At 46.8% G+C, this 16,979-nt stretch overlaps 1 protein-coding gene across 1 annotated transcript in view; it reads right to left on the bottom strand.

Annotated features, from left to right (window-relative positions):
* ARHGAP44 (Rho GTPase activating protein 44) overlaps window positions 1-16,979 on the bottom strand; it is a 105,062-nt gene that overhangs the window by 20,507 nt on the left and 67,576 nt on the right. Inside the window, exons 17-21 of the mRNA XM_015419517.1 lie at window positions 14,284-14,301; window positions 13,079-13,300; window positions 9,466-9,918; window positions 8,076-8,224; window positions 7,152-7,535 (exon numbers count right to left, since the gene is read on the bottom strand). Coding sequence (XP_015275003.1) covers window positions 7,152-7,535; window positions 8,076-8,224; window positions 9,466-9,918; window positions 13,079-13,300; window positions 14,284-14,301 — 1,226 coding nt within the window. The remainder of the gene's footprint in view (window positions 1-7,151; window positions 7,536-8,075; window positions 8,225-9,465; window positions 9,919-13,078; window positions 13,301-14,283; window positions 14,302-16,979) is intronic.

Below are 16,979 nucleotides of genomic sequence, written 5' to 3' on the forward strand. Positions count from 1 at the left end.
ACTGATGTAGGTAGTTGTAGCAATTGGAATGTCCGGTGAGCTATAGCTCCCTGATATGGAAGCAGGAATCTTTGTAAAGGTCTTGCATGAAAATGGGCCCATTGTACAATTTTCTGACACGACACCAGCACTCCCAGAAGCTTGGTTAATCGCATGAGTTCTGACTTGGAGTTCTGTAGAATCTCCGACAGTAAAGAGCGTACTTTCTGCTCCCTGTCCTGTGAAAGGAACGCCCAGTCCTGAATAGTGTCTATCTCTACACCCAGGTGCAGCAACCTCTGTGTGGGCTGGAGATGGCTCTTCTCCAGGTTTACCACAAAACCGTGGTCCCTGAGAGTATTCACTGTGATGTGTGAAGCCTGTAAGCTCTACTGATATGATGGGGCTTTTATAAGGACATCGTCTAGTTACGGAAATAGCTGAATCCCTCTCAGCCTGAGGTGTGCAATCAAGGTCACTAGCACCTTTGTGAAGACCCTCGGAGATTATTTCAATCTGAATGGGAGAGCCCGGTATTGAAAATGTTGGTTGTTGTAGACAAATCTGAGAAACCTCCTGTGAGAGCCATGAATGGGTATATGTAGGTAGGCCTCCGACAGGTCTATCGAAGTCAGAAATTCTCCTTTTTGTATGGCTGTCAGGATGGATTTGAGCGTCTCCATCAGGAATTTTCTGTCTCTTATGTGCCTGTTGAGCCATTTGAGATCTAAGATGGCTCGGGTGTCTTCATTTTTCTTGGGCACGGTAAAGAATACTGAGTAGATGCCTTGCTGAATCTGGCAAGGTGGGACCTTCTCTATGGCCCCTATTTCTAATAAGTGCTGTATCGCTTTCTTGGTTTGAGTGTGCTTCCACCGATTGCAAATCTTTGGGATTTGAACTTAACGTTGTTGGGGAAAGGTGGAGAACTCTAGTCTGTACCTGTGAGTCACGATATCTAGGACCCACCGATCCGACACCGACCGGTGCCAATGGACTGCAAAGGCTTGTAGCCTTCCCCCTATCCCTAACAGATTCTGTGAGCTTGTATAGTCATGCAGAACTTCCCTTTTTGGAGGGTTTGTCGGAGAGGTGCTCTCCTTTTCCTGAGGCAAAGGGTTTATTACCCCATTGTTTAGGTTGCCATTTTCCTTTAAATGTCTGGGAGTAAGAAGGTTTCTGTCCCCTCTTCTGATCCCGAAAGGGCTGAAAGCGTTTCCGTTGTTTAAACTCTCTCTTCTTGGAGGGAAGGACCTACTTCTTGTCCCTGTCCTCTATCAAATACTTATTTAGCCCTTCTCCAAATAGGTTGCCCCCTTTAAAGGGGACAGCCACCACCTTTGCCTGTGCTGAGGAGTCTACTTCCCAGTGACATAAGAACATGTCAATGTTGGACCAGGCCAAAGGCCCATCCAGTCCAACACTCTGTCACACAGTGGCCAAAAATACCAGGTGCCATCAGGAGGTCCACCAGTGGGGCCAGGACATTAGAAGCCCTCCCACTGTTGACCCCCCCCCAGCACCAAGAAGACAGAGCATCACTTACCCCAGAGTCCATATCTATACCTTGTGGCTAATAGCCAGTGATGGACCTATGCTTATCTAATTCCCTTTGAAGCCGTCCATGCTTGTAGCCGCCACCACTTCCTGTGGCAGTGAATTCCATGTGTTAATCACTCTTTGGGTGAAGAAGTACTTCCTTTTATCCGTTCTAACCCGACCACTCAGCAATGACGAAGCTAGTTATTTCTCCTCGCTGTTACGCTACATGCTAGGGCCCTAGCCGACAATTGTAGCGCATCAAGCGTGGCGTCTGCTGCAAAGGCCAGAGCCAAAGCAATCTTTTTAACCTCATATTTAAACTCCTTGGGTGTATCACTATCTGCTGAGGCCAGGTTCTGCACCCAGTCATATGCGGCCCTTGCAAACATAAAGCCTGCTGTAGAGGCCTTTTTATTGATGAAGAGGAGGCCTCGAAGTTCTTACAAAGGGCCTGCTCAATCCTCCTATCAGTGTGTTCCTTTGGCATACCATCTGCGTCCATGGGAAGCACAAAGTTGGAATACAGACTGGTGACAGGATCATCTACCACAGGACGTTTGAGTTTTTTAGTAGCCTCTGGCATCAAGGAGTATAATTTAGCAAAAAGGTGATGATTAGCTTTAGGTTTGGCTGGTTGGTCCCACTCAGCCTCCATGATATTGTAGAAAGATGCTGGGAGCGGCAACCCTGGTTGAGAAACAGAGATCTTAGGCAACAATTTACCTGTACTTGACTGAAATTCTGAGTCCTGTTCCGTCTCTTCCTTTGGTTTAGACCCTAGGCAGGAGGCGGGAGTAAAGCTCTTGTGGGAAGAGCCTAGATTGAGTTGCCGGAACCACAGCCTCCTCTTCCTCGGACAATTCTCCTTCCTCTCTCTCTGGGGAGGAAATGGAGGAGTCTGATTCCTCCTCTCTGGTCCCCAAAAGAGGGCTATGCTCCCTAACAGAAGACCTATGCTGCTTCTGCTTAGGTCTAGGAGGAGACCTGGAGGGGCTGGAAGAATCCACTCTCTGGCTGGGTCTGCCCTTTTGTACGCTCTGCCCCTAATTTGCTGAGAAGTTGTACCCAGTAGTGTTTCCTGAATTATGTCTTTAAACTCCCTCCTCATTTCTCCTCTGAACCATTGCAAAAGCTCTGACCTATCTGTATCCTTGGTTTCCTGGCTCAGTGGATCAGAAGGGTCCTGTGATGACAAAGAGACTGAAAATCTGGGAACATTTAGATCTCCCAGGAGACTGTCTCCATCCTGAGCCCTGACTGGGTTGGTATTGTCAGCCATCTCCCTTATCCTGTGGAAAAGAGTGGACAAAGAACCTATCAGGTCAGACGGACCTTTGGGGGGTTTGCTTCAGCTTGCAAATTAATGATACAACCACAAATGCAGCTCCCAGCAGCCGTGGAAATATTCATTAAAACCGTTTAATAGATAAAAGAGTCTTTACCCTCACGGGCTGTGTGCAGGGCACAAAACAGCCCTCGTTGAAGCCATTGGCAATAACACATGTAACTTACAAAGATAAAATGACCATTCATAAAAGGAAGCTGCAGCTTTTCACCAATCATTCCTCGCAACACATTACATAGCCAAGTCAGCTTGGAAAGGCGATCTGAGACTCTTCCAGGACAATTCATCACATCAATGCCAAAAAACTCTGGTGCGTCCTGTAACAATAATACCCTTGTCTGACTAAAGCTCCCTTTAGATAACGAACCCTTGCAGCTGCTGGTAATTACCACGCATGCAGCCTCCCCCCCATAAAGGTAGAATCCTGCCCAAACATACACTCTTTTCTGACCACTGGGGCTTAGCAATTTATAAACTCATTTCTCTCATCCCTTACAGAACCCCCGTCAGATTTGCCAGGCATTCCACTCTCTAACCTTTACTGGTTTAATTATTTAGCCCTTCTAAGCTAATTCCAGGAGGGTCTTATGCCGAATGGGCTAGCCCCCACCCCCGGCTGGCACGGGAAATGAAATCGAAAATGGCCACCATCAGAAACTTCCCACTGGAAACTTTCCACCTGAATCTACCTCAGGGGGGGGGGCTCTATTCATGGGTTTTCATTCCACCTCCCGAACAGGGCCTCCAGGAAACTGTTAGGGGTGTCTGGAAAAACCTCCCCCCTCCCGCAGTACATCCTTGTCCCTTGCTCGGGTCTCTCATTCACTCTCCCTTCCCAGAGCAAATTACTCAGGAGTAAGGAGGCCATTAGGGAGGGACCGGCTCAGCCAAACTGCGGGGTGATCTCCAGACACCAAAGTCGCTCTGTTGCCAGGGGGGGTGTCACAGAAACTCTGGCCCCGTCCCACCAGGTCGCCACCGGCTATTCCACGCTCCCTCGGCAAAGCAAGAGCAGGCCCTCTGCCCCAGGGCAGGTAAGGCCAGCGGAAGCCCAAACGAGGCATTCAAGAGCCGCAGCAGCTAGGAACTTTCCCGCCCAGCAGAGCTCTTTGAAAAGCGCCACGTCTGTCTCTCCTCCGAGAATGCGGCTTCAGTCTTCTTTCTTCCTTTTCTTCAATCTAAGCTGTGCTAGGCAGCACTGCTCAGGCACGTCCTTCATCAACGCAGAGTCAGCTAGAACTGGGAAGCCTACAGGGGATAACCCCTCCCCGCCTGGATCAAAGCCCAAGGCCAATCCTGTGATGGAGGGAGGAGCTTATCCCAAGCATGAGGACTGTCCCACGTACTGAACCACTGGAGAAAAGAAAGTTAAGCATTTAATTATACATATAGTTACGACAGCAAGAATTCCTTATGCTAAGTACTGGAAGAAATCAGAGATACCAACGGAAAATGAACTTTTGACAAAAAATTTTGAAACAGCAGAAATGGATATATTGTTGGATTTGTTAAAAGACCGAAGTAAACAAAAAGTGAGAGATAACTGGATACCATTTTATGACTGGGTGGAAAGAAACTCTGAAGACCATGAACAATGAATATAACTATTATAAACTGGGAGAAACTCTAACTTGAACTGTACAGAACTTGACATTTTTTAGGAATCACTACAGAAGATTTTAATTATTTGATTAAGCGTTACACGCTTTAGTAAATATATAAACAAAAGAGATCTGGAAACAAAGAATTAAGACGAAAAATTTGTAACAGCTATTATATAAACTTGATGGAACTTCCCTTTATGTCTTATCCCATCCCTTGTACCCTTCCTACCCTATTATGTGTTAAAACCAAATAAAAATTTATGAGAAAAAAAAGATATTTGCAGCATAAACAAAAAATCTTACCCACACAATGACTTCTGTCATATGATGATATTTGCAGCATTACCCACACAATGACTTCTGTCATATGATAATATGACTTCCTCCCAGAACCATCATTTAGACAGAAAATAACCCTATGTGTTGTCTATGGAAGATGCATCGCAGTGTAGAAGATTATGAATAAGGCTTACATATCGCCTGAACTGATGACACCATAAAGTTGACTGTTCTCAGTGCATGAGATCCCTGCATCCCATGACTGAGTCTCATCCTTGACCACTGCCTTTCCCCACTTGGCCTTATTAATACAGATTAATGGCAAGTACATATTAATGGCAATATCATGACATCCCTTTGGAGAAGAACATGTGGAATGGAAGAGGGAAAGCGTTGTATTGGAAGGAAGGGCCAGCACGGTTAGGAGCAAGTGAATCCTGTGGTTTGGAAAGGACTTAGTTCAATGGGTTTGTCTGCACATAAAAAGGGATCAGGCATGGCCAGTGGTTTTTAGAAGCACAACCCCAAATTTACTAATAACGTCATTATCAGTAGGCTTGGGATAGGGTAGCAGGCTCCAGCAGCCATGCAGTTCTGGGTCAGCGTGCCCCATGCAAGGCCAGGATATGGTGATCAGTGACTTTTGGAGGTGAGAAGACACAGCCGTGGGTCAGGCTAGGTGGGCAAGGGGTGTGTGGCAGCAAAAGGGGAGAGGTTCAGGGGAGAGGGTGGGAACTCCAGCTTACCCTGAGCATTCCCCTCACACCTATCCAATATTGCATCACGTGCCTCAAACAGCTGCAAGGACACAATAATAGGATTGGGAGAAAGGCACAAAAGAGAAACAGCAGCAACAAGACAAAAGTAGTACACCACACAAACTCCAGTCAGAAAAGAACACCTGTCTGCCTATCCACCTGTGAGAACCTGGAACCTCCTCCCCACCCACCCTTTCCCTGTGACATGAGGGTCTCTCAGTGGTCACGGGGCCATCTTTAGGAAGGAAAAATGATCAGGAAGGAAGATTGGCCATTTACAACCTCACAGGCTACAGCATGGGAGCTGCCATCCCCTCCAATGTCCAGGCGACTCTGTCCTCCATAGCAGAATGTACTTCAGTATTCATAACCCCACTCTTCTGGAGGCCACTGGGATGCCTCCAGCCTGCACTAAATAGTTGCCAGGCCATCAAAAGGAGAGTTCAACCTGGAGCACCATCAAAAGGCTGCAGTGATGGGTGAAAAATCACATCTGTGTAGACATCGCTCCTGGCTTTGATCTGCCCATGGGACAGGCCACAGTGAGCTTATGCCATGAACTCTGCCATTTGCTCCCAGAGCTTTGCTTTCAGGCAAAAGCCTTGCTGTAGGAGAAAGCTGGGTTATTTACTTTAAAAAAAAATTGCATTCCATGTTTTGGGGGTGGGGTGGGGTGCAGCAGACATAGCAAATGTTATTTGTTAAATGGCACCCAACAAGCACAGCTGTGCATGGAAGGATTTGCAGGTGCCCATGATACTAGTACCACTGTCACCCCCACAGTAAAATAGGAGGGATATTTGCACCTGAAGCACTATTAGTATTTGCAGGTTACCACTTTCAGTGCTATGAAAAGTGACTTTCTGAGGGTAACAGTGCTTGCTGGGACATCATCACCTGGGATGTGGGTGCAACCATGTCACATTGTCAGTATCTGAAAAGGGCCAAAGAGAATGTTCCTGATTCAAAATGTCTTAGCATCCTCAGCTCTTGCATTTGCAGCATCTCCTGCAAGATCCTTCTCAAGAAGCCTTTTCTTTTAGCTCAGTTGATCCACTCACCATATTCCCCAGGAGGATGCAATATTCAGATGATGGAGAAGGGGGTCCTTACTGGATATACAGCAATACACTAGTATGCCAGTAGCCCCTTTCCTTGTTGTTTTGTTCTGTGTGCAGTATTTGTTCTGCACAGCACATCGGGATTCTGTTTAAGAGACTATTGGCTGAGAAGTTGCACAGCACATCGGGATACATCTTTATTCTGTTTAAGAGACTATTGGCTGAGAAGTACATATGTCTCAAGCACACGAAACTATGAGAAAATATTTGTCTTTAAAAAACCCATGGCTTGACTTCTGCTCCATCACCTGGGATAGGTAAAATATTCTGTACAAAATATAAAAAGGATAAAACCACCAAGAAATCTGTGCCATCACCCTAACCTGTGTTATGATGACCCACTCAAAGCCTGTCTCTGCAATTGCTGTTCCTACCTCTACTTTTCTTTGTCGAGCACATGCATATTAAAAAACCCAAATGACCATCAAAGATGGAGACCAGAACTCCCCATAAGCTGTCCCCCTCTTCCACTAATCCCAGACCCCCCCTCCAATTGCTTTCTTTGTTCCATTTGATCATTTACCTGTAGACATGCTCTCCCCAGGGGACATGCTGTCTAGTATGGTGTGTTCCACAGACTGTGGACTGGAGCCAGATGCATTTGATGTGGGAGGCTGTGGAGGTGGCAGCGTGGGCCTCTGTCGTGGCTTGGGGGTGGGTCGCGATTTAGTTAAAGTGCTCGTCAGGGAAGGAGGAGAAGACAGGGAAGGAGCACCAGCCGGGGAGAGCGGACTCGAGCCTGAGCCCAAGGGATAGCCTTGTGGGTAGCTCAGTCCGTAAGGAGAAGGGGTGCTCGGTGGGGTGGGAGATAGGCTGGCGGGGGATGGCTGTCCCAGGGACTGGTCAGGCATGCCGCCTGACTGGACATAAGGAACCTTTGCAGGGATTGGGGTCAGCTTCTTGGAAACTGTAGAAGACAAGACAAGAGACAGACAAAGTTGAGTATCGTTCACCACAGCATGTCTGATGGGCTTTCAAATTACGGCTTTCTGAATGTAGCGGAGGTGAGCCTGCTTTGGCACTCCATAAGAAGGGCACAAACCTAGCTGCAACTTCTGCACATGAAAGGCAGCAGCTAGAAGATGAAACAAAACTTGTGTATTCATCATTAATGCAGCTTCTCTAGGAGAGGGACCAAGTTTTGGCTAACTTCTTGCATGCCAGAGAAAGAATAATAGGCATGAATTTTGCACACGCCCTCATTGAGTGCTTTTCATTTCTAAATGAAAAGTTCTGGAGTTTGTTTCATTCCCTTTTTCATTTTTAGTCACCAGTGGGCTGACTCCCCAACAGCAGTAGCTGTGTATTTGGTGGGAATTTAAAAACAACACAAGCCCTGACCAAAACAGTTGCCAGATGAATATACCATAGCTAAGGCCTGTCACTTGTTAGTCTCACACCCAATGGACATGCTCCTGCTAGCTTTCTGGGGAAAGACAAACCATACCTTTCCGCAGAGTATGTGGGCTCTGCTCTGTAGACAGCTGTTGCGTGAGACCAGGCGGCTGTTGCGCAGTCCCACACGGTATCATATGACCACAAGCTGGGCTGCCTTTCTGACCAGACACAGGGGAAAGCTCTTTAGTTTTTATCGTGCTAAAGAGAAACAGAAGGTGAACAAGAAGCAGTTGTGAGTCCCTTTGTAAGAAGGGCACCTCTTTCAAACCCCAACAGCCCCTGCCGCCTATTCCAGGGTCCCAGGGCACAGGCCCCCAACCCTTTCCTGGGATAAGCCAATGATGCTTGCAAAGCAAAGCGGATTTATGCCCAGCTCCAAAACACACGCCCGAAGCACCAGACAAACTTGCACTTCTACTTTCAGTGAGCATGACTAGTGCATGAATGGCACTGCAGCCCTTGCAGTCACTCTGTACACAGCAATGCAACAAAACAAAATGGAGGGAAGCCCTTCTCCCAAATCTACCTTTAGCACATATCTGTTCCTTATGGTGCATGTGTGTGTGTGTGGGGGGGATGGACAAGAAGGAATGCCTTGCAACAGTGTGCTTCGGCCATATTAATTGTTCAAGTTCGCTCCTTAGATTTTGGCTACTGCACCTAGCTGTACTGATCAGCAGCTGGTCAATCTGGCCCCATGGCCCAGGCAATCAGCAGAAAAGCAGGGGGGGGGCTCAGCAGGGCTAAGGGAGGGGGTGGCCCTATGATGTGAGATATGACAGATGCTACTTCATGTAATTAAGCTGGGCTAGACAACTAAATGCAGCATTTTAGAAGGCTGGAAGGAGAAGGGGTTCAAAAATATACTGGGCTACATATGGTGAGCTTCCTAGCAAACAGGCTGGTGCTGAAGACTGGCATGGCGGACTGAAATGCAGATCAAAATCCCAGATGACTTTGCAGCTACAGGGAAAATAGAGTCTCGCCCCACTTCAGAGAAAGGACTGGCTGGATTACTGACATTAAGGGTCACTCTAAATTTGGTTTTATTTTGAATTCACGTTTATGGCTTCCCTAAGGAGTCTTAGGAGTTGTTGTTTGGGGAAGGCACTGAAAATTCTGTTCCTTGACCAAACATCAGTTCCTGGGGTTCTCTGGGGAGAGAGAATGAAGCAGGTCATCAGACTTAACTAAATCTGTAGTTTAGAAAGAGCTTCACTGAACTGCTTCATCAGCAGGGCCCTATCAGTTGAGACAATTATACATTCTCACTAAACAGGCCTGCCACAATGCAGAGGCTGACAGGAAGGCATTATTCCTCTGCTGAGGGACAAGGGGCCCCATCCTTGTGTGCTGACCTGTGACCTACAGCAAGCAAGAGATGCTCGCCCTTAAACCGTGCATGACACCTAAGCATTGTCAAATAAGCAGTTATTTACCTAGTGAGCCCGGCTCCTCGGTCTCTGGCACAGGTGCAGCTGACCCAGGGGGGAGAGACTGACATATGGGAACTGTAAAGAGTGCCAGGAGGATCAGGTTTGGATAAGGTAAGGGAGGTTTTCATGTGAGCAGAGGAGAGGTTAGTCTCAGGACCATGCATCTCTGTGAGGGAGCTCTGCTTAGGGAGGTGCAGGAAATATGGCTTAGGGTTAGAGTTAATGTCCAGTTGCTGAGGGGAGGGAGAGGAGGAGGAGGCAGAAGCAGGGGGCAGAGTTTGGCTGTATCCTGACCACCAGTAGAGTGGTAAGGGAGGCTCAGTCCTAGTGCCTGGGCTGATCTTGGAGTGGAAGTGGTGGAAGGACGGGTAGCAGGAGTATGGGGGAGGCTTGTCGTCCTCAGGGGATGGGTAGATGTAACAGGATTCCGACCAACTAGACGACACACCATCCGTGCTGCAAATGTCCAAAACAACAAAACAAAAAGGGAGGGGGGAGAGCAGAGAGCATTTGTACAGGGAGTAACTGAACAGAAGTTTTGAAAACAGCCAAAGCAAAAGAGGAGGCGAGGAAAGAACAACTGCCAAAACATACAGGGAAGAGAAGGGCTCCCAACTGCAAAGTATACAGGGGACTGAGGCAGAAGCTCCCAGTCTCCCGAAAATGACAGCACAGAACCTGGTTTCTGCCTTCTTCCCCAGAAGCCACTCTGAAATCACAGCAGCCACTGGAAACCAGAGGACAGGCCCCTCTGGGTAAGGCTGCTCATGGCCACCTCTTTCTGAACCCCCGAGCCACCATTCCTCTTCAAGCAGAGTCCTGCCCCCCACACTCAGGGATGGAACACGGGAGGAAGTTATATCTATCAAAACTTCTCCTTCAGTGGGGAAACTGTTAAGTTGGCAATATTTCTACATTTAGCGAGCTGGGGTTAAAATCAGGTACTGGTTCCATAAAATACCAAGGCCTGAGGCTTGTAAGGGTTCACTTTGAGAGCCAGGGTAGTGTGTTTGTCCCTGTTTCTGAGGTTATGGAACTGGAAAGCAGTGAAGCTGCAGAAGTCAGTGATTTCCAAGCTGAAAATATAAACACCGACGTCTCAACATTCTCACCTGCAACCCAAGGTAAGCGTTAGAGGTGCCCCCCCCATTTATTTGTGTCTCAGACTATAACCCCCTCCCCACCAGCTTGCTGTCCCCTTTCTTTCTCCTACACTTGCCTGGCAACATGGTAGGGAAATAATGCAACAAGACTCTCTCTCTAGAGGGTTCCCTGATGCCTGGGATGATGAAAGGAAACCAAGGCTTCCAGAACAAATGCCAACATCACCCAGTGAGCTTAGAGACTGGATCAGGGTGTGGAGAAAAGAACTTGTAGAGAGTTGTGGTCTTGGCCAATGGTTGAGGAAGAGAGAGGGACACAATGCACACACTCCTGATGATGTCCCCAGGACTATAACTGGTCCATATTTTGGAACAGGGTTAATTAAAAATGATTCATTGATAGATTGCCTCTTTACAGCTCGCTGAACCCCATTTCAAACTGAGCTGGAGACAACTAGCCCACCATAACTCTAAAAAAGGCAACAGTTGACTGAAAGCTTGAGCCAGGATCCAAGTTTACCATCCCATGGGTCCCATGGGGCAAAAAAAGACTTTGCCTAATAGCAAAATATGGTCTCCCATTATGTTGGACACTGAAAAAAACAATAGTGGTATTGAAGGAAAGGCAAGTTAGGAAGGAGAAACAGCAGAAAATGCAACTCCAAGTGAAGAGCTCTTCGCATGACTCTTGGACTCCTTCCAAAGTGTTAGGTACCCATTTGCAGTTGAGGAATGCCCAACCCTAATAGGTCAAGAAAGCATGGAATGGGATCCAATGAATTTGCATGTGCTAATGTCAAGGGCTTGACTTAGGCCACAGCCATTTTCTCCACCTTTCCCCAACTGATGTGAGCTCATTACTGGACATGGCAGATTTTTTTTAAAAAATCCTTGTTTTGAAAGAGCCAGAGACGACAAGTAAGGCATAGTCTGAATGGCAAAGCAGAGAAGTTCAAAAGAGTAGCTACCGTAAAAATACTATTGCTCAAAGTTGAAGCACATCCTTTTTATTTCTTTGCTCCTAAACTGAGAAGCAACTCTGGAGTATGAGTCAAATCCAACCAGCTTTGTCACAGGTGAAAATGGAAAGAGGAGGTCACTCTTAAACACCCAAATAGGTGTCATCATGGAACGGGATTATCGGGCCTGGACAAAAGCCATGTAATAGAGGGCTGCAGTAAAGAGGTTAATTACATGAAACTGAGTGAAAAAAACAGGCTGGCTCCAATCTTATATCTAATCCAATCCTATATTTCCATTCAAAGCAGTTATAGATGGTAAAGAACCAAAAAGACCAAAGAAAAGCAACAGAAGAGTCTGTAAATGGAGATCGTGCAACAGAGAATTAAAGCTGGGATTGCTGCAGCACACAGGACGGAAAAATACTCAAAGGATCTCTCTGTGTTCCCCCTCCACAAGAACACAGAACAATTATGTAAAAATTAAAGAGTTCAGTCCAGTTTTTGCTCAGATCTCTCCCTTAGTTTTGTGATAGAACAACACAACTGAGACTCAGTTTTGTGATGTTTCATTATTATCTTTTTTTCCTGGAACTGCTTGTCCCATGCATACCTCCCCCCACCCCAAGTCTCTTGTGAGAATGTCAACATGCAGTACATTAAAAGCCCAATTCCATACGCTTTCAGCAGAACAGGAAGCACATTTATAGCAGAACCACAAACCAAAAACATATGTATGATATTGCATGGGCAGCTCTTCTCTCTGTGCACATGAGTATGGCAAACACAAAAAGTTATGTGCGGGAGGCCTGCTTGCCAGAAAGCTGACCCTACATATGAATCCTTAACACAAAATAACATAATCAGACACTGCAGATTTGCAAATCCAGGACTTATAAATTTAAAAAGTCCAGCAACTGAATGAAACTGGGCTCTCCAATGGAATGAAGAGCATTGAAGATGTCAGAATAACTGGGATCTTAAGGAAAGGCCAATCCTTTAATTTAGGCAAGGACAGACCTCAAGGGTAACTTGTGAGACTGGCACCCAAATCTAGGCTGAAAAGTATTGGTTCAGTACATACCTTTGGTGTATCAGCCATGTTTGGGAATATTCCAGCAGGAGAAAGGAGAAACTAGGAGGGTTTGTCCATTCTCTGTACTATTGCATTGTTATGAATGGGACAGATTTTGTGTGTCATAGATTAGCAAAACAAATAGCACCAAGTTCTTCCTTATATTCTCAGTGTCAGTCCTGCATGCCATCTGAACACTTCTGCAGGGATATTCTTGTTGCTTACATTCAGGTGGGTAGTACCATTATATGCCATCTGAACGCCTCTGCAGGGATATTCTTGCTTACATTCAGGTGGGTAGTACCATTATTTTGTGCCTGAATTCTCTCACATGCACCATAGACACGCACACGCTTAAAGTGGAAGCTGAAGCAAAACTAAAGAGGGCCCATGCAAGTGCAGGAGTAGCAGACATGTTCACAGAGACTCCAGGACCACAGAATGCAGCAGCAGCCATATATGCTGCCTCCAGAACTTACCTTGTCCGTTCAGCCCCTGGTGGGAAACTGAAGCTAGTTGGAGTAGGGGAGGGAGTAGCTGAAATGTCAAGAGATTGCTCAGGAATTGGTGACTGAGGAGTAGCAGCAAGATCAGAAGGTGGAGCAGGGGGCTGCATGGCAGGAGGGGTGGAGGATGCCTTACGAACTATGGAGGTGCCTCTGCGAGCCACCCAAGAGGTGTCCATCACCCGGACGCCCATGCTATGGGGGGGAACACAGAGATACTCCCTTACCACCTTGGAAGCAATGTTCAGAGATAAACAACATACACATCGCCTACCTATTATATCCTGGCCTCTAAGGATTGTGAGGAGAAACCCTTTCCTGGCAGGGCATGTATGGCTGAGCTGACACACTGGAAGCCAAGATCAGCTGTGTACTTTTAACACAGGCTTGTGCAAGAGACATCATGCTTTAAAATCCCTCTCAAATGGGACCGTCCTTTGTCTCCCTGAAAGTCCAGAAAAACTGCCAGGAGATACGCCTTCTTAGGGGGCTCTCTCCAAAGATATCTTTGCCTTCCTCCTTTGCAGGTTGGCTCTGGCTGCAAGTGTTCCTCAACCCCAGCAATTCTCTGCCCTTGTAGTCGGAGCACAATTTTCTTACTCAGTTCGAAAACTGCAGGGATAACCACCTGCTACAAGGAAGCTGCAAATGAGTCATTTTCAAATTTTTACACCAAAGAAGGGTTCCCCTGGGCAAGGAGCCTTAGTTTGAGGGCGTTCTTAAGAGCCACAACCTTGAACATTACAATACCAACAGAAACTAACGTTTTGGGGGAAAGGGTGGACATCTGCAGTTATCCTTCAAAGAGGAAGGAAGACAGCCTTTGCATTATTGATCTACTGGAGAAGTAAAAGAAGGAAGTCCTGCAGGAAAGGGGAGAAGCTATGGCTCAGTGGTAGAGCACATGCTTTGCATACACAAGGCTGATTTAAGAAAGCCAGGTAGCATGCTTTTCCAGAGGCCTCAGAGAGCCAGTGCCAGTCACAAGCAGACTGTGTGTGCATGCCACAGGACAGGCCGACTGCACTCAAGGAAAAGCTAGGTGAATCTCTGGCCTGCCATGGTACTAACTGTGGAAATGTAGGGCTTCAGCTGGCAAGGCCGCAGGTGCTCTGTACTGCCTGGGTCTTGACACTGATAATAGGAATGGTCCAACAGCTACCCAGAGGATACCATACCTTTGGATTTTCCTAAGGCTGCATGGACAGAAACATACAGATATTAGTGTAGCAGAAACTAAGGCCAAATGCCTCTCCTCCTGGGTCAACATGGATGCCTTTGGAAAAGGGGCTGAGAAGTCCAAGGCTGCAGCTTGGGACAAGCATGGGAATCAAGGCTGCTCAGTAACAGAGAAGCACACCACTAAGGCGACAAACAATGGAAGAAATAACTTGAGGAAACAGAAAGGTTCTGTGGAAGCCACATCGTTTGTTTTGTAGCATGTGTCTGTGTGTAAAATAGGCAAAGCTGATGAGGAGCAAGCCTGTATGGACTTCAGTGTCTCTGCAGGAGTCTCCTTCAGGAACCAAGGAGAGGAGTTAGACACTGTAGAGCTAACATTTGATGTTTGGGAAAAGGACAGTAGTGGGGATCATAAGTTATCAGTGCATGCAGAGAACGCCCAAGCCCTCTATAATGATTTTTATTTACACTGCCTCCCGAGTTAGTTCACAAGTTAGTACATCTTCCTATTTGTGTCCTTCTGCCTCTGCTTCTTTGTGATAAATGAGAAATACTATAAAAAAAGACTTTCCTCATATGTACACACTGCAGCTCCTAATAAGCTACCTACCACAGCCTTGCACAGACAGCCAGAGACTCTCCTTGTCCATCAGACAAACTGTTTTTTTATATTTAAATTTCTAGTCCAGTTCAGCCTTGTGCCCCATTAAAACATATCCAAAACGTCCACTCGCTACAGACCAACAAAGATACAACATACTAACAACAACCTCTTCCCAAACACCCTGTTCCATGGCCCATGCCATGTCTCTGCAGCCTCCTCGTTTAGTTTTCTGAATCCTGTGCCCTCTTGATGGTTTATCCAGTTTGGTGTAGTGGTTAAGTGCGCGGACTCTAATCTGGGAGAACCGGGTTTGATTCCCCATTCCTCCACTTGCACCTGCTGATGTGACCTTGGGTCAGTCACAAGCTCTGGCACAGCTGTCCTTGAAAAAGAGCAATTTGTGTCAGAGTTCTCTCAGCCCCACCCACCTCACAGGGTGTCTGTTGTGGGGAGGGGAAGGGAAAGGAGTTTGTAAGTTGCTCTGAGACTCCAAGTGAAGGGCGGGATATAAATCCAATCTCTTCTTCTCTTCTTCTTCTTCATCTATATAAAACATCTTGGACAAGTTGTCCATCTGAAGTAAGACTGACTTCCCCTGAACAATATCTGCAAATGAGTTAAGTACATAATTAAAAGCTCATAATTCAAGAGCATTAATGTGGGGGCTCATTTCATGGAAAAGCCATCTACCTCGCACAGTGACACCCTTGCAATGGGCTCCCCAAACTTCCAGGGAGGCATCCGTAGTAAGGGTAATGTTGTGATGCTTAAGGCCAAAGGGGGTGCCCTGGAACAGATTGTCATCCAAGGACCACCAAGCAAGAGACTTTACAATTTCTTGAGGTATGGAAAAATATTTATGTGGGGAGTGATGGTCTGGTCTGAACCTAGACATAAACCAAAGTTGAAGAGGTCTCATAAAAAGTTTAGCCATGGGCAATACAGCTGTGGTTGAGGCCATTAAGCCAAGCAATCATTGAATGGACTGAGCTCATTGGAAATGACACTGCAACGTGGAAAATACACCTTAGCCATAGTGGAGTCCAGTTTGGCTCCAATAAATTTGATGCTCCGTACTGGTTTTAACTTAGAATTTTTGAATTTATGGCTAGGCCTAAATGGTTGCATGTCATAAGTGCAAGGGCTATCTGCTTGATATGTGCATCTTTCGATTCAGCCACAAAGAGCCAGTCATGTAAATATGGGAAGATGGTATAACCTTGTAGGTGTAAGTGAGCTACCACAGGGGCCATGCATTTAATAAACACCCTGTGGGCTGTCGCCAGCCCAAATAGTAACATACTGGTAGACCTTTCCGGAATAATGAAACCAAAGATTCTTCCTATGACCTCAGGGAATAGCGATATGAAAACAAACTTGCACTTACCTGTAATGATTGTTCATCGAGTATCTTCTGTGCAGGCACACATGGGGACTGAGCATGAGCAGGCTTGCCATTTGATAGGTCTTTACAGCTAAAAGCCTCCTGGGGGCGCTGTGCACCAGAGCCAGAAGCTTGTTCCCACCCAGGGACCACATGATCCTGCACAGCAGTGTCCTCCCACCCTCGGTACTTCTAGTGCCGCTGAAACCAGAGTATGCAGTGGGGCAGGAGGGAGGGTATGTGTGCCTGCACAGAAGGTATTCGATAAACAATAGTTACAGGTGACTGCAACTTTGTTTTCATCACCGATCTTCTATGCATGTGTCCCTACACAGGGATTCTAGCAAGCTACTCACCAGGTGGTGGGGCATGCTCTCCTCACTTGAACAGTGAATGAACAACTGTCTTGTTCACTTGAGCCTCACTTCTCACCTGCAGATCCAAAGTGTAGTGATGCACAAATGTGCCTGCCGATGACGAGGTGGCAGCTCTACAAATCTCTGTCAAAGGCATTCCATCCAGGAAAGATGCTGAAGAAGCTGTTGCCCAAGTGGAATGGGCGTGAATGTTCAAAGGGCACGGTAACCTAGCCTGATCATAACACTCCCTAATGGCCGACAATCCATCAGGACAGGGTCTGAGATGATGCTCTCCTACCTCTCTTAGGGCAACTAAAGCAAGCAAGCAGGGCTCTATCCCTGCTG

The sequence above is a fragment of the Gekko japonicus genome, unplaced genomic scaffold (assembly GCF_001447785.1).
Source record: "Gekko japonicus isolate JY-2015 unplaced genomic scaffold, Gekko_japonicus_V1.1 scaffold824, whole genome shotgun sequence".
Taxonomy (NCBI): domain Eukaryota; kingdom Metazoa; phylum Chordata; class Lepidosauria; order Squamata; family Gekkonidae; genus Gekko; species Gekko japonicus.